At 36.9% G+C, this 25,333-nt stretch overlaps 1 protein-coding gene across 4 annotated transcripts in view; it reads left to right on the top strand.

The window, feature by feature from the left end:
- The window catches only part of LOC133520489 (tyrosine kinase receptor Cad96Ca-like), a 105,560-nt gene that overhangs the window by 65,822 nt on the left and 14,405 nt on the right, over nucleotides 1-25,333 (top strand). For 3 of the 4 annotated variants that reach the window (XM_061854925.1, XM_061854927.1, XM_061854926.1), the window contains exons 3-6: nucleotides 18,722-18,951; nucleotides 19,178-19,660; nucleotides 20,580-20,687; nucleotides 23,106-23,244. In XM_061854925.1, coding sequence (XP_061710909.1) covers nucleotides 18,722-18,951; nucleotides 19,178-19,660; nucleotides 20,580-20,687; nucleotides 23,106-23,244 — 960 coding nt within the window. The remainder of the gene's footprint in view (nucleotides 1-18,721; nucleotides 18,952-19,177; nucleotides 19,661-20,579; nucleotides 20,688-23,105; nucleotides 23,245-25,333) is intronic. The other variant, XM_061854928.1, reaches the window with a different exon arrangement.

The raw sequence follows: 25,333 nt of genomic DNA, 5'->3' as shown, positions 1-25,333 counted from the left end.
TATGCTTTGCCAATCTTGGATGTGTATCGGGGATCAACCTATCCGGGTTTCGGCAGGCGCGTGGATGACTGTCACAGGCTTTCTTAAATATATGTTTATGTTTGTGAACAAACATACACACTTCGTAAATGTATAAAGAAGGAAATGGTAGTAAACCTAGTTTTTTAAATAGAGGTTTGCAAGTTTCGTCTGACCGCATTCCGTGCATAGCTCGAATGCACTTTTTTTGTGCAATGAATGCTCTTTCTCGGTCAGTACTATTACCCCATATAATTAAACCGTAGCGTAGTACCGATTCTACATAAGCTAGCAGCTTCCTTTTCCTCATTTATATAAATGATTTGCCGTACTTAGTGAGAGATCACCATGATATAGTACTGTTTGCTGACGATACCTCCCTCATTTTTAAAGTCAAACGTCACGAAGATGCCAGTGATCATGTAAACAGTGCTATATCAAAAGTAGTGCAATAGTTTAATGTCAATAACCTATTATTGAACGAGAAGAAAACTAATTATATAAAGTTCACCACTACAAATGTCAGAAATATACAAACGACTGTCACTATCAAAGACGAGGAACTAGAAATGATCAATAGTACAGTATTCCTAGGTTTGACATTAAATTCCAAGCTGAAATGGGACATATAGGACTTCCAATCCACATAAATATTCTCGCAGGCAAACTTAGTTCTGCAGCATTTGCAGTATGCAAAATCCGTCACTTAACGGACGAAAAAACAGCTAGATTGGTGTATTTTAGCTACTTTCATAGTGTCATGTCATACGGCATCTTGCTTTGGGGTAATGCTGCTGATATCAATACCATTTTTGTACTGCAAAAGCGCGCCATTCATTCAATTTATAAAATGAAGGTTAGAGATTCTCTTAGAAATAAGTTTAAAGAAATTAATATACTTATTGTATGCTGCCAATACATTATTGCAAATATTTTTTATGTTCATAAGCATATCAATAACTTCAAGAGAAATTGTGACATACATAATATTAACACAAGAAACAAGGACAAGTTAGCAGTACCAACCACACGGCTGCAAAAAATCAAAAATTCTTTTAAAGGTAGGTAGGTGTACGATTTTACAATAAACTGCCAAATAATATAACTAATCTTCCAATGAATAGATTTAAGAAATACATTAAAAGTAAATTAATTTGTAAATCTTATTATAGCATCAAAGATTATATTAATGACAAAACTGCTTGGGACTGAGTTAACATCTGATTTTTATGTTTATATTGTTTTTTTTTTTTTATTCTTCGGGTTGACTTTTATTTCCTTGTTTATATGTAAATTTTGACATTGATTAATTGTTACCAATTGTATTTATTTTTCTTGTTTAAAATCCAATGAATGTTTGTTATATATAGATATATTTTATTTTTTGTATGCTGACTTGTCAAAAGTGCTTATTTTTAAGCCTACTTGAATAAACGATTTTTGAAGTTTTTTTTTTTTTAAGTTTGTTGCATACTTTTAAAGATCTAAGCATACATAAGGGTCAGACAGACAGCGGAAAGCGACTTTGTTTTATACTATGTAGTGATGTATGAGCTGTATGAGTAATGCGATTAACTATCGGCATTTATAGAACGAACAAGTAAAAAAATTAAAAAGTAAGAAGCAATTCCGCTGATTTTCATTAGTGCTTTAATGAACATATAAATTTAAAATTTCTGCAGTTTACTAAAATATGTGTTTTTCCTAAATATTGCGAGCTAAATGTTTTTTGCTATGAGTAATTTGTCTCCAGACATGCAAAGTCTCCGATTGCAACTAAGCCCTAAATCATGGCCATACGAGTACGTCTATTACTATTATTGAGTTTGCAAATATGCCTTGTTTTTTTTAATAAACCACGACGGTGGCAAACAAGCATACGGCCCGCATGATGGTAAGCAGTCACCGTAGCCTATGGACGCCTGCAACATCAGAGGTATTACGCCTTACCGACCCTTTAAAAACCTGTACACTCCTTTTTTGAAGAACCCCATACTGTAGCCCCTCGGGAAAACCTTGTATCATTTGGTTTCCTCGCATTCGATATGAAAAGTAGAGTATTTAATTTAGGTAAAAGGCATAATTTCATCCCTTGTTTAACAATCTACTATACCTAGTAGCTCCCGTTTAGCCTATTGTGACGGAAGGGTAACTACTGGCCGGACATGCTCTTGGCCGGTTTTTATTTTATTTAGAAATGTACTGGTTACAACCATTAAGTAATAAAAATTCAGTACGAACCTGTTTCTTCGGTAATTTTTTTAAATTAAGTCTATCTAAAAGCTAATTTGAAGAACTGTCAATACGAATCATCATTCGCCGCGTCAAGTCATAGGTCATAGAATTCTTTCAGTTCTACCACTTCTATCTATATGGCCTAATGCGATATTGCTATATTCGATACTCTGGATTATATTTTATTATCGTGGTCATGACATTCATGAGCTGACTTTTCTGAAAGAATAAAACTTTCGTATGCCTAATTCTAATAATAGAAGTGTCGTGACATTAATATTGACAGTGTGGTTCACGTACGACAAAGAAATCTCATTCACACATTTTTCTGTAACATTTGAAACGTCCTGTAAATAAACAAATTTTTGTCAATGTAATGTGACTCTTTTTTAACTAACTTCGGTAAAAAAACGTTTTGGCAATGGATTATACGTAATGTTTTATTCATATATTTATATAAGGTAGTTCACTAATGTAGTTTTATAAGTGTCTTGTAACTAACAATCTATGGATCTGAGGAATCTGAAAATAATTTTTTTTTTTTATTTAATACGAAGTAATTTAAAAAATCCAACATTATAACATTAGATAGGTACTTACTTTAGTCGCTACTAAACATGAGTGCACCTTCATGTGTCGTAACGTAATCTGCTATTATCGGTAGAGCATGGTATAAAGTAGACACTTGTAAAGTGGAAAGCTTAGAACTAAATCTCAGATTAAACTTTTAAAGACAGTGTTGTGACAAGTGCTGAAAACAAAACATATCCCGGTAAATCGTGACTTGCAATAGCCGTCTTTACTGGCATTGTCGGGAACCTCACACACATTCCTGCCGTGATATGAAGACATTCCCGTATTTAACGTAACGAAGAAATTTCAATAAAGAAGAGAATATCAAACACGTTCCACAAGTGAAACCTGACTCACACAAATAACCACACTTACGGCATTCCAGATTCTGCCTTAAGAACTATGCAGAAGATTCTAAAACCGATTGTGCGACATTCGTGCCTTATTTATCTAACGCTGGACCATCTGTAATACAGTCTCAACTCAAGCTTCATTAAGTTACAGTTGAGTTTCGACTGACCATGTCTTGGAAGGAACTCCTATGCATTTTTGCTAGCCTGGTAGCTCGGACGCGCACACATCGCACCGGCTCAACTCTCATTCCACACATCAAGGCCGTAACCCACATCAGCTGGCGTTTTCTGTCCCTTACTCGCGCGATATCATACGCGGAGATCTGACAAGGTCGTCTATAGTTTACGTCAGGTATTTAACAAGTCTAGACGAAGACTTGCCATGTGAACTTTCTTGCACACCGGACGCTACCTCATTCCGTGGAAAATGTAAAAACTAGTCCGAAATAAAGACATAGTAGGTACCGACACATTTTAGGACCATCATAATTAATTATAATAAGCAATTTTACTATTTTATTACAGTCATGGCTATGCGATCGTAATAAAAAATTAAAATACTGTTCAGTTATACCTAGTCTGTTTGGAATAATACTGATTTTGAATCAAAACATTTATTATATTGATTCCGGATATATTGTTTTATATTATACTAGCAATCGCAGATATTTAGTCTGAAAAATACTTTACACATTATTTGCTAATATTATTAATATTATGTGGAAACTAATTACAGTATCTTTTGTATAATACGCCTGAAACATAAAAGACGGATAGGACATTCAACTTTTAACACGCTAAGGAGTAGAATTTTTATATCTTCTTCTTCTTTCCATCCTGTTATCCCCTGCTCGGGTGTAGGGCTCGAACCCTTTTCTTCAATTGACTCCAGTCCTGGGTAGCTTGGGTAACCTCCTCCCACCCCATCCCCAATACACCCAACTCTTGCTCCACGGAACGGCGCCAAGTAAATTTAGGGCAATAAAATAATTTTTACATGTATCAGGAAAATGTCAATGCTACAAATTTGCTCTTAAATGTCCCACGACTGGTGCCGTTACCCTAGTTATAAATAAATACAACCTTTCAAACAAGTTTACTATTAACTATATGACGAGATAAAAATAGAACAGCATAATATAAATATGCTCATGTTAAAATTATCATATATTTGATATTCCGGAGGGACAAAAATTTTAATATAAATTATTTTATCGATGCCTCTGGGTTGTCAAGAAGACAAAGATAAAACGATAAGGATGATTGGTGACGCTTTGGATAAAGTTTACTTCAACCCAACTTACATAGACGACAGGGGTATATTATACCCTAAGGTATTCTTTCAAAGTAGTAGTCAAAATTAAGTCAGATCTAGGCCGAATAGGCAAAAAATATTTGATAGCTTTAGTTGAACAAGTGATCGATCTACTCGTACTCGAACTGTTCATGAGATGGGCTATGCAACAATTTAGTTTTCAGATTTATTTATTATATTTGTTCCCATAAGTACAAAATATTAGTGATAATAATAATAAGTTTTTGGCAAAAATATCATTTTTGGTACAAACTTTTATCGCCGGCAGTACTTTTCTTTCCACAGGCAACTAATACTCATCGAGCAAATTCTAAAAACCCCAAACACAATTAGGTTGCGTTGTTTTATCACAGAGTTCCTATGTCCACCTCTTGTCTCCATCATCAGATCAGCTCGATGGTCCCATAATATTGCATTGTCACCCGACTTACACATGTATGCAAATTTTCAGCTCAATCGGAAACCGGGAAGTGGATCAAATTTAACTTGCAAGATTTGATTACACACAGACAACGGTCAGTTGAAAGTAAATAAAAGCTTGTAAAAAGGCCTACAATTTTCCCAAAAACTACATTTTGCACAATTAGGTAACCAAAAAGAAGCTCTAGTATCATCAACTTTCTATTTTTTATCTTCTGAGTATGACCCATATACAAGTAGACGTTTTCACATTTAAAAGACTCGATAATAAACAAATAATCAAATCCATTTATACCTCCTCAAAATTGTTACCTGGATAACTACAGTATGTCATGTCCAGTAGTTATTAGTATTACATGAAAAGGGCTCGAGTCCTATAAATGTTGGAATTTAATATACAGACATCTCGCCTCGCCTACGGCTCGTGGTAAGACTCGGGACGAGTGAAGAATGACATTTCCGCACGTGTATCGAACGAGATTTTTTAATACAGTTGCGAAAAAATAAAAAACACAACAAGTATTTTTTATGCATTTTATAAATATTGTGTGTATTGTACTGTTATTACCTAAGTATCGTTATTTACGATTATTTGTGTATCGTTTATTTAAATTGTATAAAAACAGTATTGAATGTATACATTACGAGACTTAATTAATTGTTTTAGAAACAGTTTTAATGATTGTAAGTAGGTAAAACAAGGTTCCTGTCGACTTAAAAATGAAGTACGTGTATTTAATTAAACTCCAGACAGAAGATTAAGTATTGGTTTTACATCCCTTCCAAACTTATACTAGTATTTACGCCATGATAGCTTAGGTTACATTAGTCCAGTATAAGGATGATTTCCAATAATACATAGGTATTACAGATCTCGAGGTCTTGTGGTAAAGTTCTGGTTTGCTCACATGAACTCGACAAGCGATTGGCGAAAGTTTAGATAACGAGAAGCAATTAAGACAGGTACGGTCTTAATTGTAACATTGCGGAAAATTTGGTTATACACATTGATTCACTTGCAGTCAATAAATAGTGGCAGTACTTAGTAGAACTTAAGTAGTGGACAAATGTATAACTTACAAATTAACAGTTTTGTTAGTTTTTTATTAAGTCTAGTGACTTACAAATTTTTGTGATACATATGTCTAGATCACAAGATTTTTCATGTCACATATTGTAATACTAGGCCGGAATTTTGTTGTTAATTTGCACGCTCGAAAATATTCCGTACCAAGGTTTCTAAACAATGTGAATATTTGTTAGAATCTAGACACCAGACACTTGAAAATGGATCGGAATAACCATGAACTTTACTTGACCTGGAAACTATTTTCAGTGAATATCTAATGTTGTAGGTAGGTAAGTACTATTGACTATAACTATGTATTAAGATCAGTTGGAGTAGAAGTACTAGGTTTATCACTTTAAGACGGTCGATACAAAGATTTAATATATATACTTAATTACGGAATAGTTAAAGGCATGATACGAAAGGTGTGGTACGATTAATTTGATTTTTTTTTTATATTTGCTACCACGCAACACAAAGCCTTATTGACCTTTTTGTTGGCCCTATTCTCCCCTGTCCCCTTCTTGCCAGGAGAGGGTTAAGGAGCGGCGAGTCCCACAGGCCGTGTGTATGCATTCCCCACTCCATCAAAAAAAACAAGGCCTAATTTAGTTTACTGTGAGGCTGGGTCTATTTGTGTAGGAATGTCCAATAATATTTATTTACAGTACATATGGGGCTACTTTATAGCACTAGTGCGAGAAGTAGCATATTATGTTACTGTGTCGAACATTTAAAGGGCCATATGTACTGTAAAACGTTGTACGATACATGTGCGAATAGGTAATTCGCAACTCGTGTCGATTTAAAACACTCCCTTCGGTCGTGTTTTAATTTATCGCCACTCGTTTCGAATTTCCTATTTTTCGCACTTGTATCGTAATGTACTATTATATGTTCTACGCTACGCTACTGCTACTTCATACAAATAAATACATGTAGAATTACAGAAGAAAGTTTATTATAATCAACGTTGAATGAAAAAATATTTTTTTTTTAGATTTGCTGAGATATTAGATTGTACGAGGGCAAAAAGCCTGATGCCTGAGTTATACAATCTTTTAACGTTGATTGCGAGGAAATTATACAAAAATATTCAATATTTTAGGTTACTTTTCTGTATCTTTCAAGACTACAGAAAATCGTACTAAGGCTGGCCGAGGGCGCGCCTGTCGGAAGTGCCCGGGTAGGGGCAGTTTGTATGGCAGATTTTGGACTTTATTGTTGAGTTGATAGAGGTGGTAATTGATGATTTTACTTTATGCTCTAGACCATACTAGCTACTAGCTACTGGGTGGAGGTGGCGATTGGCAGGGCCAAGTAGAGCAGGTTCTCTGCCCTGCTTGTCCCTGGCAATACTTGTAATATTCATACAAGTATCTTTTTTATTTTTTATTTATTTTTTTATTTTGATTTTTTGATTTTTTGCTTTTGTTTTTGTACTGTGCTACTAACATAGTTATTAAGATACGCTGTAACTAACCATATATGGATCAATTTGGTCTGAAATAAATGTTTTTATTATTATTATTGTATCTCCTTGGATTTCACGGGCCTATAAATCCCGGTCTTTTGATAGGCTTGCGTGGGGATATAGATCCAACACGTAGAGGCCCCTTGGAGAGCTTTAATGTCATGTAGAACGCCTGCTGGAACCCGTTCACGGGCGCAACAATAGACACCAATGAACCGGTCGCAACAGGCATTGGGACTATTGTAGTAAAGTGAACAGTATAACGGTCTATGGATTGAAGTTTGGGAGGACAATGAGACTGGGTTATTGCAAAGACGTCCGGACACCTGCCATAACAATGTTTCCACTAGTTATCTAGGCAGGCGGTGACTCGCCGCCCACTAGATGGGCCCCTGAAAATGCCGTCGTGAAGACGACCAGGAGCAACACCGGTGTGAGCGGCTCAGGGGTGTCGAGAGGTGTACGCCGCTTTCTACCCAGTGGCTGATAACAGCCACTGTGCCAACTCGCGTCTTATGCAAGTTTTCACTTCCACCCCTGGAGCATTTAGCTCTAACGACTCCTCTCTGGACGGCCAATGAAGGCAAGCCAGAGCTGAGAGTCCTGCTGAGTCCCCTTGGGGTCCACTCCGACCGACGAAGACACGCCGGAGACGGAGACCCTGACCGACTCTCGGGAGTACTCGGGTCCGTGGGGTCGTTACTCCCCAACAGCTCGCCACAAGCTGCCCTGCGGTTTTATAATTATTATTATTATTATAATCACGGGACTTAAATGTCAATTTTACGAGCATGAGAAGTAAAAAAACAGTTTTTGTTAACAAGACAACTCTAATTATCTACTTATAAAATTTAGTTGTAACAGGTGGCCAAAACTTAAAATTCGTCTGAAATTGTAAAAGCAATAAAGTTAATTTACTGAAAGCATTTCGTTCGTTATGGACCATTAAACAAAAACAATTATTAGACCGAGCCGTAGTTTCAGGTAGTAAAATTCATTTTGATTAATATCAGAGTGTCTTCTTACTTCGGGTACTAATATGTTATATCTTCAGTAGATAGCTTCATTGTCTCTAGACTATGTTACATTAGAATATAGCAGATACATACATATAGTACATTTCGATGCTCGTGCTGAAAGTATGTCATTACTTCACGAGTACCGTGGTAAGATATCTATCTTACCACGAGCCGTAAGCGAGTGGCAAGACTCGGGACCTACCTTGGTGAGCGAACGCAGTCTGTCAAACTGGAAATGGTACCTCATCGGTTTCTGATGCCAGATCTTTAACCCGGGGAGTTCCCCAGGGCTCTATACTTGGTCCATTGTTATTTATTATTTTCAGAGCAGATATAATAAAAACGATTAAATACTGCAAATACCACTTATATGCAGATGACGTCCAACTGTACTTTTCAACCCGTCCTGGTAACTTAGCCGAAGCAATTCACAAAATTAATGCGGATCTGGAAAGTATATCTACTTGGGCTCATAAAAATGGATTATTTCTGAACCCCCTTAAATCAAAGTTCATGATATTAGGTTCCAAGTCACAAAGATCAAAAATGTTGGATCTTGACCCTAAAATAAGTGTAAGCACAACCATGTCCCTACAGATAAAGTCAACACCAACTGCATTAGTTGTAACAGATAATATATATATATATTCCAATCTGTTGCTCGTATGTATTAAAAAACGTCGTTCAATGTAAGTGTGCAAAGTATGTTCTAATTCACGAGATGTATTTTATGAGCCGTAGGCGATGGTACCATAATATTGCATTGTCACCCGACTTACACATGTATGCAAATTTTCAGCTCAATCGGAAACCGGGAAGTGGATCAAATTTAACTTGCAAGATTTGATTACACACAGACAACGGTCAGTTGAAAGTAAATAAAAGCTCGTAAAAAGGCCTACAATTTTCCCAAAAACTACATTTTGCACAATTAGGTAACCAAAAAGAAGCTCTAGTATCATCAACTTTCTATTTTTTATCTGAGTATGACCCATATACAAGTAGACGTTTTCACATTTAAAAGACTCGATAATAAACAAATAATCAAATCCATTTATACCTCCTCAAAATTGTTACCTGGATAACTACAGTATGTCATGTCCAGTAGTTATTAGTATTACATGAAAAGGGCTCGAGTCCTATAAATGTTGGAATTTAATATACAGACATCTCGCCTCGCCTACGGCTCGTGGTAAGACTCGGGACGAGTGAAGAATGACATTTCCGCACGTGTATCGAACGAGATTTTTTAATACAGTTGCGAAAAAATAAAAAACACAACAAGTATTTTTTATGCATTTTGTAAATATTGTGTGTATTGTACTGTTATTACCTTAGTATCGTTATTTACGATTATTTGTGTATCGTTTATTTAAATTGTATAAAAACAGTATTGAATGTATGTCGTTCAATGTATGTGTGCAAGTATCATTATTTCCTTGTCCCTTGTCTTTTATTCGCCTACGGCTCATAAAATACATCTCGTGAATTAGAACATACTTTGCACACTTACATTGAAATGTACTAATTACTACCTACCTATTCAACGTTGAAATAAATAAATATACTTAATATACTCGTAGTACCTATGCCATTTGCTCTTCAAGCAATAATCGTTAAAATGTGGATAATCTTCAGTCAAACAGGCTGTATCGTGACTCGTGACGTAAAAATAACAGCCATTGGTTTGTAGGCCAATGCGAGTTTTAGTTATTCGATCTGTTTCCGATATGATACTGATCTGTCAGTGTCATATCGGAAAGAGATCTTTTTTGGTTGAAGAAATATCACTTTTCAGACATCAACCAACAAGGGTCGTCACATCCCACGACCATAAATTTTGGAACAGCGTATCGAATGTTCCACATCTCTCAATTAGAAAGGGACCAATGACATTCTGTATAGCAAGGTGCTGCGTTTCGTGGACGGCCGGTGAAAGTGAACAGGGTCGCCCGACTTTCACTCAACCTTGTGTTACGACGGACGTTACGTTATATTATAACTCCTATTATGTATTCAACGCGTGTTTCGTAACGGTTAATATTTTGATCGTATACAGCCATGTATTTTTGGAGAGTTTTCCTGTATCCTTTTATAGTACGGTCGCCAAATCTCAAAAGCCCTCTAGAAACACGATTTAATTGACTCGGCTCGGCCTTACCCACAACCGGTATCAATGTGTTCGGACAGTTCTCCAGATCACCGTACATGCGGTAGTAAAGCGGAAAAATGGTGGAGGGGATAGTAATGACGTCACAAAGATGGCGGCCGGACCTATTCTTTTTGGCGGTGTATCTCGAAAACCACTTAACCGATTTTAATCATCGAGGTGTCAAATAATAGCTTATATTATGGAGATTATTTCTTTTTTTACAAACATTTACGTGAAACCTATAGGAAAAAAAATAATCACAAAAAACAGTTTTTTTATAAAATTATTTTTTTTTATTTTGTAAAAATCTCCGTAAATATTAGCATTTCGCAAATTTTGTTTAATATAAAACATATTGCTTCATTATCAAGGAATATAATGAGCCTTAAAACATACAGATCGAGTAATAAACAATGAAGCTACACTCATTTATTTGCGCATGGGTAACGATAACTGGCTTTTACCGGTCGAAACTGTGGTGACTGTTACGATACGTATTGAATGGAATTTATAGAGTATCGGTTTTAATTACTGAAATTATAATGACAATTATAAAAACCAGACACAATAATGTTACCTTACTTCGACGTTTAGTCTCTTTTTTCGTCTTAATCATAGGTAGGTACATATTTCTTTTTACTTAAAAATTTTATACAGGGTGAACTTTTAACCACCAGTCATACTCTGCGCAGTGACTTTATAGGTCATACTGAACAACTTTTACTATTAGTAGTCCCCAAGCCGCTCCGAGGCCAGATTTAATTGACTCAGCTCGGCCTTACCCACAACCGGTATCAATGTGTTCGGGCGTTTCTCCTGATCACCGTACATGCGGTAGTAAAGCGGAAAAATGGTGGGAGGGGATAGTAATGACGTCACAAAGATGGCGTCCGGACCTATTCTTTTTGGCGGTGTATCTCGAAAACCACTTAACCGATTGTATTCATCGAGGTGTCAACTAATAGCTTATATTATGGAGATTATTTCCTTTTTACAAACATTTACGTGAAACCTATAGGAAAATAATAATCACAAAACACATTTTTTTTTATACATTTGGTTGGTAGGTTTGTCTTATGTTTTAAAGCAGTAAAATCTTTCAAGTAGAAACACAGTATAAATATACATTTTGTTGTCTAATCTAAAAGTATGATGTTCATTGTTTAAGACTGATTAGTGATTACTGAATTAAATAACATGCTATTTGTTATTTTTGTTTTATTTTTTAAATCAGGTATTAATTTATTCACTATGTATCACTATACAGGCAAAATGTGTATCATAGTTGGTCTGTAAGTACTTACTACTTGTGTCCAATATAGGTATAAGATGAAATTTTAACCACCATCCATACTCTGCGCAGTGACTTTACAGGTCATACTGAACAACTTTTATTAGGGGACCAATGCCGAATCACGCAAGAAAATTTGGATCTGGAATGACACCCACTGGCTGTGCCCTACCACACAAAGCGAGATGACATTCACAATGCCCATACCTCTCTTTTGGACGTAGTTTAAGGACGTACCCGGGTCCATGACGCATGCTCGCCACACCGCTGCTTAAAATAAGCTGACGCACCGTAAATTGAACTGCGTAAAAATCGCAAAAAATATTACACGGAAATCTTATGGCAGACACCGTACCGGTGACGTAAAAGACGCAACTGTTTTGCGAACAAAAAAGATTCGCGTGAAGCACGTCACTGCGATTCCGTACCGTCACCGTTTTTTAAACAGCGGTGTGGGGAGCATGCGTAAAAACCGTACGCATACGACGCGTCACTGCGATTCCGTATCGTGACCGTTTTTTAAGCTGCGGTCTGGTCGCACCTTGTATTGTATTGTATTGTATTCGGGCGATTTTTCCGCAACTCGACGACTTGCGCCTATTTTGCGTGATATGTTGGGGGTGTGCTAGTCCTGCCAGCCCAGCTCCTCGAGGAATCCTATCAAACCTTTGATGTTGAGTAGGACCTCGGGGAGGTCTCTCGGAGATCCGAGATGTTTAGCCCTGTATGGAGTCACTCCGCTGCATTCCAGCACCACGTGAGAGGCTGTTTCTTCTGTCTCCATGCAACCTCGGCACAGGGGACTGTCTGTGACACCTGTTGTGAAAAGATGTTTGTTAAATAGTCCATGACCTGTTATGACACTGGTTACCATACTCAGTCGGACCTTCCCTAGTTGCAGGAGCGCCCTTGTGAGTTTTCCGTTGATGCCAGGCATGGCTTCTTTTGCCTGACTGCATCCAGTCTGGTTCAGCCAGTGTTCTGTGTGTAGTTTCCCTGTACGTGCCAGCAGCATTGAGCGTACCTTGCTAAATGGTATCGGAAGAATCGGTTCCGGACCAATCGCCCCCGCATTCGAGCCTTGCCTGGCAAGCTCGTCCGCAGCATCGTTACCTCGGGATCCACTGTGTCCCTTGATCCATTGTAGGGTGATCTTGTTATTATGACATACCTCCATTAGTCGTTCGTGGCATTCGTGTATAAGTTTGGATGTAACTATATGGCTATTTAGAGCCATTAAGACTGCTCTACTGTCGGAGAGTATGCGGATGGAGGATTCTACTACCTTCCTTGCAGTGATGGCAGCCGCCGCGTTTATGATGCCCATGCACTCAGCTTGGAATACCGAGTTATGGGCTCCTAGCGGAGTGGTGATCGACATGTTTAGGTCTTCTGAGAAGGTTCCAGAGCCCGATCCGCTATCTGTTTTGGACCCATCAGTGAAGATTCTCAGCTCCCGGGGATTGAGTCCTTCATGATTGTCGTCCTCATATAACTGTATTTTGTACCTTTTATCGAAGATAGCTTGTTTGTGAATCCGGTCCGTGCCTGACCTAAGCACTGGAAATTCGTCATACACCTTTTCCAGGCATTTTGTGTGAAGAGCTCCTGTGATGTTAGACCATATCTTGAGGGTTCGCAACCTTACCGCTGAGAGACTGGCCTCTTGCTGTATGTGTAGGTGCAGCGGTGGAAGGTTTAGCATGACCTCCATGGCTGCAGTCGGGGTAGACCTCGTGCAGCCAGTGGTGGCCGCGCATGCGAGCCTTTGAAGTCTTTGTAGTTTGTCTCGTACGTTGCCTAGGTTTGTTCTTGGCCACCAAACCAGAGCACCGTAACAGAGTAAGGGGCGGATTATCGTCTTATAGAGCCAGAGGGTAATTTTCGGGTTGAGTCCCCACCTCTTACCAATCATCCTTCTGCACTGCCAGAAGACAACTCCCGCCTTGTCTATCCGTTTGTTGATGTGGTTGTTCCAATTGAGTTTATTGTCGAGAGTTAGTCCTGAGTACTTAACTTCATTGGACAGCTGTAGCTCAGTTTGGAAAAGTGTTGGTCTGGTAAAGTTGGTCGCACCTTTATATGGGACAGAAAATTTTTTTCGCGATTTCGGAATTGGTCCCATAGTAAAAGTTGTTAAGTATGACCTATAAAGTCGCTGCGCAGAGTATGACTGGTGGTTAAAAGTTCACCCTGTATAAAATTTTTAAGTAAAAAGAAATATGTACCTACCTATGATTAAGACGAAAAAAGAGACTAAACGTCGAAGTAAGGCAACATTATTGTGTCTGGTTTTTATAATTTTAATTATAATTTCAGTAATTAAAACCGATACTCTATAAATTCCATTCAATACGTATCGTAACAGTCACCACAGTTTCGACCGGTAAAAGCCAGTTATCGTTACCCATGCGCAAATAAATGAGTGTAGCTTCATTGTTTATTACTCGATCTGTATGTTTTAAGGCTCATTATATTCCTTGATAATGAAGCAATATGTTTTATATTAAACAAAATTTGCGAAATGCTAATATTTACGGAGATTTTTACAAAATAAAAAATAATAATTTTATAAAAAAACTGTTTTTTGTGATTATTTTTTTTCCTATAGGTTTCACGTAAATGTTTGTACAAAAGGAAATAATCTCCATAATATAAGCTATTATTTGACACCTCGATGATTAAAATCGGTTAAGTGGTTTTCGAGATACACCGCCAAAAAGAATAGGTCCGGCCGCCATCTTTGTGACGTCATTACTATCCCCTCCACCATTTTTCCGCTTTACTACCGCATGTACGGTGATCAGGAGAACTGTCCGAACACATTGATACCGGTTGTGGGTAAGGCCGAGCTGAGTCAATTAAATCTGGCCTCGGAGCGGCTTGGCGACCGTACTATTTATAAAAATTGTTGGTGTTAGACGTCGAATTATTTATTTTATGTCTGTAATTAAAATAGTAACTTTAAATTGTATTTTTTTACGTACTTAAATCTGAATATGAACAATGAAGACCGATTTCGATTAGTAGTAGTACTTCGACTACCATCGTACTATCTATAATATTCAATAAAGATACAAGTGCGAAAAGTAGGAAATTCGCAACGAGTGGCGGAAAATTAAAACACGACTAAAGCGAGTTGCGAATTACCTTTTCGTACGTGTATCGTATAAGTATTACAATTAAATATTAAGAAAACCTTATCCCAAGATTCCCAAGTTGCAGATGGATGCGTAAATGATGACAGATGACATTGATGACTATTATTATTTAATTAGTTAATATTAATTATCTTAACAAGTAGTAGTTTTTTATAATTAAGGATGTCTTGATTTATTGCCAGATATTACATATTACGGGCATTACATATTTGACTTATGTTAACCTATTTTATGAATTATGTAAATCGCATGAAACTATGATAAAAAAATAGTACCTAGTTAAATCCCGAACTGACAAATCGCGGCTTGCCAAAAACTCTATAGAGAATATTCATGAACATCACAATTGAATAAAAAAATGTGGATATTCAAGATTTTAAGCGGCCTTTAACATCATCAGTGATCAATTCTGACCAATGAATTCAAATAAGGAAAAATCAATTTGCACAAACTTTGTCCATTATTGACCTCAGTTTTGCTGCGGGCGCCGCGCACGTACTTACGCATTGGTTGGAACGAGATTAAAAAAAAGATGACAGGGCGTGCAACTCTCGTAAGCGTAGTGCGGAAGGGTAATCCTGGATTGCTGCATTTTCAACTACCCTTCTTAATTGTATCCGACGCTCGAGAGCTAGATAGAAGATATGCTATCGCGATCGCTAGAAGTTCAACTACAGACTTGTTAAAAACAGAAATACGGATAGGTACTTCGGAATTAAATAATCTAAGTTAGGTAGTTGACAAGAATAGCAAGACCCCTCACAAATAGCTTTTGGACCTTCTAGGCTCTTCTAGCTACATAACCTCTTGATCGAGCCTGCTCATAATTTAATGAATAAAATATAATGCCCTCAATTACACGTTTACCTAATGTCATTTAAATTAGAAAAAAAAATACTTAAGTTATTGCGTAACAAACTAACCTCTCGGCCCGATTTGAAGAATGATTAAGACACGTTTAAGATCTTGGAAAGATCTTTAAAAGATCGATAACTACACGACATGTCAAATTTCATGTTTATTTCGATTCCGCTGTGATCCCAGTAAGATCTATCTACGATATTTCTAACGTCAAAGTGCCATTGGTTGCCTGAATCGAGCTGCTTCAGTCAATTATATGACACACAAACGATATCTAAATCAGAACTTATCGTTATCGTATCTCATTATTCGAATCGGGCCGTCTGACAGTTCAGTTTAAAAGAATAGAATCAGGCGTTACTTTGCGGAAATCCATTTTAATTAAAACAAAAATATTACTTTGCTTATCCACGAAAAACTTTTTTCTTTTTAGTTTAGTTATAATTTTGTTTTAATTAGTCAGTTTAAAAATTAAGAAATTCTGGTACGTGCCCTTAGCCAGCCATATGTTGACAGTTCAATATAAGAACTTTGCTACGCTCGCTCGTTCAAAAAACCCGCCAAGAACGTATAAGGTCATGCTCAGTGTAAGATGTCTTCAACGGGGGCTAGTTGTAAGTATGATGTACATATGATAACAAGCAAAAAGAGCATTCGCACTATTCGCAGGGCTTTATAGGTACGTCTTTTTACTAAGAAGATAGGGGAAGATTGGCACCATTCATACACGGGGAAGCTTCATACAGTCACTACAACCGCCTGTTAGAAAGACGTATTTATTACGGCTTTGCGTGTGTGAGTGGGCTCGGGCGGCCGTCAGTTGTCAACGAAGTTAGCCGCCAGTGCGGCCATTGCGAGCAATCCGAGAGGACGAAATGTGTTTTTCCACGTTCAAAGTAAATATTTTGTCGATGTTTCCGGGTGTTTCGTGGTTATGTGAAGTGCCAAATTCTATTGGATTATTGCTAATTGGTAAGTAACTACGATCACGATAATGATAATGTATCTTTTTTGTGGGTTTTTATACATGATTTGTGTGTGGATAAAAATCTTTCATTTTTGACCTTCGGGGCAGATTCGTACGCCTACTGATGGGCACATTCGTACGAATAACTAGCAACCAACGTACGCGTACGAATGTGCCCTGCAACTGTACGAATATACCCACCCGTACATGTATTAACAGGTTTTTTTTTAATTTCAGAAAATACGCTGAAATGGTGCGGAGTTACAAGAAAAAAAGAGACTAGGTCTACATTAATAAATGGAGAAAATATGTCCTCTGCAATAAAAGATGTTTAGGAAGAGAAAATGTTTTACAGAAAAGCAGCGGATAAATATAACTTTAAGGCCTCAACTTTGGAGAGTCGGGTAAATAAAATAAAAGATAAACATGATGATGCTGGCACGAGCCGCACATATCAGTCTAAATTCACCAGTTATCAAGTATTTTCTCAAGAACAAGAGTCCCAATTAAACGAATATATAGCAAGAAGACGAGACGAGACGAGTTCTCAATATTACAAGTCAGAAAGCTGGCATATGCTAAAGTTCTGAAATGTACCTATCCGCAAAAATGAGATGAAACTGGACTCTAATTATGCCTGATACAGCAAGTAACTAGAATATTGATCTCTTATTTACTGATTCGGTTTAAAAATTAGTATAGTCTACACCATGTGTATTTTCTACTTATTTATTATTTTTTCTAAGAAATGAATATGTTTTGTTGATAAAAAGTTTTGTCATTTAGTTTATTACATTGTTGCTATTTTTAATGCCAATTAATACGAGTTTTGATAATTACTTTGCTATTTTATTTTACCTGTACCTACCTACCAACCTACCGTCCGAATGTTCCCCTATCTATGTACGAATGCACCCCTATAGTGGGGTAGTTTCGGACATTTGACAGCTTTTACTAAAATGCATTTCATTCATTTATTTTAAGAAAGAATGACTCCATATATTTTTATTAGGAAGCTGAATATATGTAATTTGTTATAATTACCGATTATGCTATTTATCTTTGATATTAGAATTTTTAAAAATCAAAATCTAAAAAGTGTACGAATGGTGCCAATCTTCCCCTATTTTTTTGCGATAGGTACCTCAAAAACGGCGTAAATGATCATATTCGCTATAGTTTCCATTAATTTTTTTTATTAAGCTCTAGTTTTATGATTTTTTTGGACGTATGGTTCAAAAGTTAGTAAGAGCGCCAACAGAACTCGGAAAAACCTTCATCACTTCACCTTATAATAACAAATTCATTGTTCTCGTCCGTCTGTCTGTATATCTGCATATTCGCAATCATCTCGAAAACTAGTGAAAGGATTTTCATGCGTGATTCTTGAGGAAGGTTTAAGTGCATAATTTGTTAAGGGTGGATTGCTAGTTTATTATATATTTAGCCAAGAATTCTACTCTTACATCAAGGTCTTGATTGCTTCGAAAGGCAGCAGCAAAGTTTATTTTTGTTTGTTATATGAATGTCTTTTCAATGCTCATTCAATTAAATAAGTTTTAATTTTGTTGCAAAAGCCATTCATCAAGTTGTAAAATACTTTGTTAAAAGTTTATTCTTAGGATCTTTTCTTTATCTTTTAGCTAATTCTTAACTTTAAATGTTTATTTAAGTTGTCAATTGAAAAAACGCCAATCAACATTGTCTTTGTTATATTTATTACACTACACCATTGTAACACCATTGTATTTTTGATGAATATCCTCAAGTTTTTTACGTTGACGTAATGCTCCTGTCAATATTTTTCTTCCAGGATCACCTCAAATACTGGACCTGCAGAACCTGCAGAACCTCCTACAGGTTCCGCGGCTCTGGTACGCGCGGACCACGGACCCCAAGGGTACCGAGGTGGCCAGGGCGTTCATGGCCGCCACGGGGGACCAGGCCGTGAACTATTACCTGGACACCCGCGGCCCACCCGCACCGTTCGCGATCAACTCCCGCACTGGAGTCGTCACTGTCAATGACACACTTATCGATAAGGTACTGTAAATGTTTTAATTGGCTTGCAGCAATGAACAGAAAACACGTTTTGAAAAATACTAAGAAAGTAAAATACGAGTACAAAATAGTTAAGGAAATGTGAAAATCTTGCAAATATTAAATTAGTGACTAAGAATCTGTTAAAAATTAAAGGTACCTTCTTAGTTACGAATATAATGAACTTAAGTCGACTTAGGTATTATTAATGTAATCTCTTCTCTTCCAGGAAAACCGATCTTACTCATTATGGGTATATGCAGACGATGGCGTGTTACCAAAAAAACTAGAAATTTTGGCTTCAATTACCGACGCTAGTGGGAAACAGAACAAAGTGGGACATCCTCCACCTTTTCCTCCTAATTTCCCAGAAATCTTCACTGCTCCGCCTCTGAAACCGATTCAAAGACCAACCAAAGTAACTGAAGAAGTTTTTGAAGAAACTACTGTACCTGACATAACTACAACAACTGCGACATCCGTTCAGACAACTGTTAAAATAGAAGAACGTAACGAGACACACAAATACAATATAATAAAGGACATAAACGACCCAACAGAATCGCCTGATGCAAATAATAATGATGTGTCATTTGCTACTATTATACCATTGATTGCCATCGGTGGACTAGTCCTTATTGTAGTTGCAGTTATTATCTTCGTCTGGAAGAGGAATCATGGACAGAAGGAGCCGAGCAAAAAGGAAGATATGGTAAGTTTTTTTAAAGAGATCACATTGTAAAGCACAACGAGGTATATAACCGTGATATTTCTCTACTTAGCCTTTAGATTAACTAATATAGAACGCATTTAAGCATTGAATCAGGCTTTGTACGATAAGTCTTTGATTTGTGCAATAGGTTTATGTGCAACAAATAAATTAATAATGACAAAACATTGCATACATGTATTGTAATGTATTTAATATGTAGTTAGATTGCATGCTAACAATATATCTGAAAGTAATGACGCTAAGTGCGAATAATTGAGTACATTGACCCGTCAATCCCTATCTCTATCGCACGTGCGTAATTATATTGCTGTCCCGCCCATGATGCCGGCGGTCAATGCCAGTGTGCGAGCGGGAGAGCAACATAATATAATCATGCACATGCGATAGAGATAGGAAATGGCGGGTCAATGTACAAAATTCTTCGGGCTTATCGTCCTTAGTTTTATTTATATAAAAGGCTAAGAAATTAAAAATGATCGTTTTGCATAGTAACGACGTTTGTTTTTGTTATTTTTAACTCACGATGAAATTCCGCGTACCTGTATGCCCGAAATATAACCTTATCCAAAAAAGATAATAAACTATGTTTTAGATCAAAAACGACAGTTAACCAAAACCAATTGTCATCTACATCCAGCTACTCCGCGTGCCTTTCTAATGAATATTATAAAGGTTAAAGAGTTTTTAAAGTAATATTCATGCAATAAAGTCAAAATTCGACTCAAAAACCTAACCCTTTCCTACCATCATCATCACCATCCAGTAATCGTCAGTTTGTGACCGAGACCTTAACGTTTCTGTTCCTTAATTCGTATCTCAGTAGTTCAGAACTGAGTTACGAGTCTTTAGGACATTGTTAGTTGGTTTTGGTTGTCAACCGATGTATCCTCCTCCACAGAGCAAAGACTCTACTGGCATCGTCCTGCAAGAGCCAACCGTGAACTTGTGGGACCGGCCGCGCGCCTACTCCAACCGGTACGAGGCTTGGGACAACGGCCACTTGCAGGTCAGTCTGGCCTCATCACTACTACTTATAATCCTACTTGCAGTATGGCCAGCTAAACATGTCAACGAATGGACATTAAATGATATTGAGATCAAATTTATTTAGCTGACACCAAAGATACATTGATTGAGTAAGATGCGTAAAATCTAAGACAATTTCGTGCTTCTAATTTGACAGGTAAACGTGATGGCGCTGTACAGCTCCATGTATTTTGCGGTAACTCCAATTGTCAAAACTTAACGTTTGATAATTCAGTGACCGTGAACTATGTGACGCAGTACAGCACCATCTGTCTTGGATGTCAAACTAAGGGCCATGTTTTTTTCTTAAACTTTACCTCTCTATTACAATCTATTATTTTTAAAGATTTTAATAGGGAGGTAAAATCTAAGAAAAAAACGTTTAAACGTTTTAGAGTGTAAAGTTTATTTCATTAAGGGTTGCAATTGTCTTAAGTATTTGTTTTATATTGCCACTGGTGCATTTGTCTGGCCATACTATACTGAACTGGAACCTCAACTGCACTCGAACTAACGTAGCCAACATTTCGAGATATTGAAATCAATTTTAAATAGATACAACTGTTCCAAATGAAAGCGGCTTATATCACTGACATGACTAAGCATGAAACATATGAATATATTAAAGCACCTTTTACTATTGCAGATAGAATTTATGTTCCTTTTTTTATAGCAACAGGATTTGAACATTTTTTTTTACTCATTTGTTTAATATGACGGGAGCTTCTTTAATTCACAAAGAAAGAGGACGCAAATCGCTTTGTGGGAGTAAATCGCATGTTGACAACTTATGTACTTAACTGTCAAATGCATTCGCTTACCCATGCTATGACTAACAATAAACAATATCAAACAGCGCGCTACCGCCAGGTGTCGCCACCGAGCCGGAAATTGTAGTCAAATCGTATGAAAATTGATAGAAATTTGACGGAAACGGATATGCTCTCTCCAATTATAAAGCTTCCAGTGACGGTCAAGTCATTTAATGGTCAATTCTAATTATCGTTCGGCCAACACTGGTTACCATACCATCTTATACAATAAACTCCGTTTATGAAGATTCTGAAGGGACTACGGTATTTTGCGAAGTTACAAATAAGTGTCTAATCAAATCAATGCTAACTTGAAACAAGGAAGGACTAAAATTACGTATATTATTAATTAAATTGACAATACAATAGAATGACATTCAAAACTTTTCCGATAAATACAAACGAAATGAGCCCCGGGCCCCGCTCGATTAAGGTGAGGATCGAGAACTTTACATACTTATTTGATTCTACATTATATCAAAGCAATTATAAACAAAAAAGACGATACTGACTTGGAAATTTTGTGCAGTTTAGGCAGTTTGTATTTGCTTTAATATTTTTTCATAAATTATATCAACAAGTTAAACACGGTTTTTTTTTTTTCATTTTCATGTCAGTAAATAATTAAAATTTAATAAGTATACTACGTCAAGAGTTTAAGTAAATTAATTTTATTTAATTTAAACTGCTGATATACCACAGTTATATTTTAAAATATCATAGATAAGTTTAGACGTACTTTATAATGACATAGTAAATGAAAGTTAAAACTTTATTAACAACGTTAAAATTGGTATTAATACTTCCTTTATGAATGCACACAATATAATTCTATAATCGTCTAGACGTTCCATGGCATTGACCTCGCCATATCATACGTGTCTTTTACAATATTCAAGGTATTTTAAAGCTAATTTAATTAAATTCGAAGTATGCTGAGTAAATTAATTCCACCTCAAAGTTGTTGAAGTAAACCTTTTATTGGCTTAATTTCTGCTTAAATAACTCAAAAATAAATATCTACCACTGAATAAGTTCAAAAGCGTGATCTTCTTATGCCTTGCCCATGAAACATGCTCCGAGCAAAACCCACGCTCGCCGCTGACACTGGCAGCATCGAGCGTAAAAAACAAATGAATGACTTTCCTTTGACGGGCATTAAGCCGGGCTGCAAATTGCACCAAATTTCGTTACTCAGGCAATATTGTACGAGCATTGTGTTGGTGAGTTTTTATTTTTAAGAGCGTCGAGAACGTCCGTTTATGTGCAAACCGGGACACGAAAAATGCAGGCGCTCACGCGGAAGGGGCTACAAGTGCTACAATCAATAATTTTGTATTAAATTCTAGTTCTATAGTCGCTTTACGTTATTTTTGCTTCGTTACGTGTTTTACTTGTTTTCTTGTCATTGAATAGTGATTCAATTCCATAAATTCAGCATAATCCGGCATTTAGTATGACTCAATTAGAAACATCTCAGTAACATAATCCTACTCAATAATAATAATAGAAAGTATTAAAAGTTAACAGTAATTTATGTATTTCTAAATTTTAATTACATGTTTACTTTCCTGTTGTCTTTTCAGTTATCAGAAGAGACCACGATCACGAAGGATGAACCTAGCGATGAGTGGGAGTTCCCGCGCCACCGACTCAGGATCTTCAACATTGTGGGCGAGGGTGCTTTCGGCCAGGTCTGGCGTGCTCAAGCCATCGACATCGATGGTAAGTGAATTACTCATAGTGTTGTTCCTGCCGGTAAGTAATGTTGCCAGAGCTCAACGGCGGTGCGGAGTGTTAGGGTCGGCAACGCGGATGTAACACCTCTGGAGTTGCAGGTGTCCATAGGTTACGGCGACTGCTTACTGTCAGGCGAGCCGTATACTTATTTGCCACCGACGTAGTGTATAAAAATTGTCTCCTTTTTGAACTGTCATAAGTGATCGTACTTATAAGTTTCCAGCGCCCTGCATGTTTAAGATTGTGGAATGTAGTAAGGATAAGTAATTTCAGTTAAGTGGGGCGAGCTTAAAATTAGTCCCTTTTTCTCATGTACATTTACACGTCACGTGTTTTCTTGAGCATAATAGGCTCGGCCATCTTGTGGGCTACATCGGAACAATAAATCACATTTACGCCTCGCGCCAAAAATTTGACGGCTCCTGTGCTGCCTCCTACATGCATGAACTCATGCACGCTCCCTATATAGGGATGTTTTTCGTAAAAAAACCTCCGCCTACACTATACTGAAGAATTATAATTTCGCGTCCCCTTCAAAATAACTGTATGAAAATTATAGGCTAGATGACAGGATTTTAATATTAATAGTAAATATCAGACGATCATTTTTGTTTTGAGTATCAAATGTCTATATGGGACCCATTGCATTAAAGCAATACAACATGTGACAGTCTTACTTTACTCGCGAAATGCCCCTAACAAAAAGGCAAGTGATCGTGGCGATGACGTCACGATCACTGAGAAGCCGTCTTAAAGTACGTAATACAAGAAAATTGCGATTTAATGGTGAAATATTGCGTTTATATATAAAGTTGGCACACAGTTTATTTAAAAACAAGTGCGAGTACGAACTCGCGCACCGAGAGTTCCGTACAAACTTTAAATTATCTCATCTAACAATAAACACATAAGGGCTTTTGACAATAGTCTTTTTCAACGGGAGTGAATGAGAAGCACTGTGTACCGTCACATAATCAGAAAACAGATGATTTCAAAAAAAACCGCTATGCAATGGCTTCAGTATGGATAAGTTAGAATAAATCAATGTCCAAATTAAAATCATATAAATCAAAAACATAAAGACATATAGGCATAAAGACATATTGTATGTAGGTAAGGCGATCTTAAGACCTAACTTTGGAATTATTTTCTATTAAACTGATTTCGTCAATGCTGTCGCAATCGTGTGTTTAATAACGTATTCAAAAACCTGTATGGGAACCGACAATTTTAAGATCACTAGCCGTTAAGAACCCCTTAAGAGTCTGCAGCAAGCTCGGCCGATTTCACCTTCTCATACAAACGGGATTGCGCCCTCATTTTAAAACTACGTGTTGGATTGTAATGGCATATCTATGCTTGTAATTCGTTTATATAGCTCCAGCTAAAACAAAAGAAATAAGGCAGAAACAAATTTTGTATGAAAAACTTAAATTTGCTGTATCTTTTTTATTATGGTATTTGAAGCTACCTATCCTATTGTAAGTACAAAGTTTAGAGCAATCTTGCTGATAGTTTTAAAATGAGAGTGTAACTACATTTGTATGGAGAACCGAGCTTGCTACGGCCTCTTAATATTAAATTTCATGGGTTCGGGCGACATGTGCAAATTGTGCAATGTATGGGCAACATCGTTTAATGTAAACACTAATAATATAATAATAATAATTCAGCCTATATACGTCCCACTGCTGGGCACAGGCCACTTCTCATGCGCGAGAGGGCTTGGGCTATTATAGTCCCCACGCTAGCCCAATGTTTGAATTTCATCGCAGATGTACGAGTATGCAGGTTTCCTCACGATGTTTACCTTCACCGAAAAGCTAGTGGTAAATATCAAATGATATTTTCGTACATAAGTTCCGAAAAACTCATTGGTATGAGTCAGGATTTGAACCCGCGACCTCCGGTTTGAAAGTCTGACGGCATATCCAGTCGGCCACTACATAACTTTATAAACACTACCCTTTATTTATCCTGTATTTTTGGTTGCGTTTGCGTGAGCGTGACATTATAAGACAAAAGGCGTTTCTAAAGTTTCAACAATTCTAAAAAATAATTAATGTTTGCTCAT

The sequence above is a fragment of the Cydia pomonella genome, chromosome 8, assembly GCF_033807575.1.
Source record: "Cydia pomonella isolate Wapato2018A chromosome 8, ilCydPomo1, whole genome shotgun sequence".
In the NCBI taxonomy this organism is placed as follows: Eukaryota; Metazoa; Arthropoda; class Insecta; order Lepidoptera; family Tortricidae; genus Cydia; species Cydia pomonella.
Note: the sequence above shows the minus strand (reverse complement) of the source record. Positions and strands in the feature narration are given on the sequence as shown.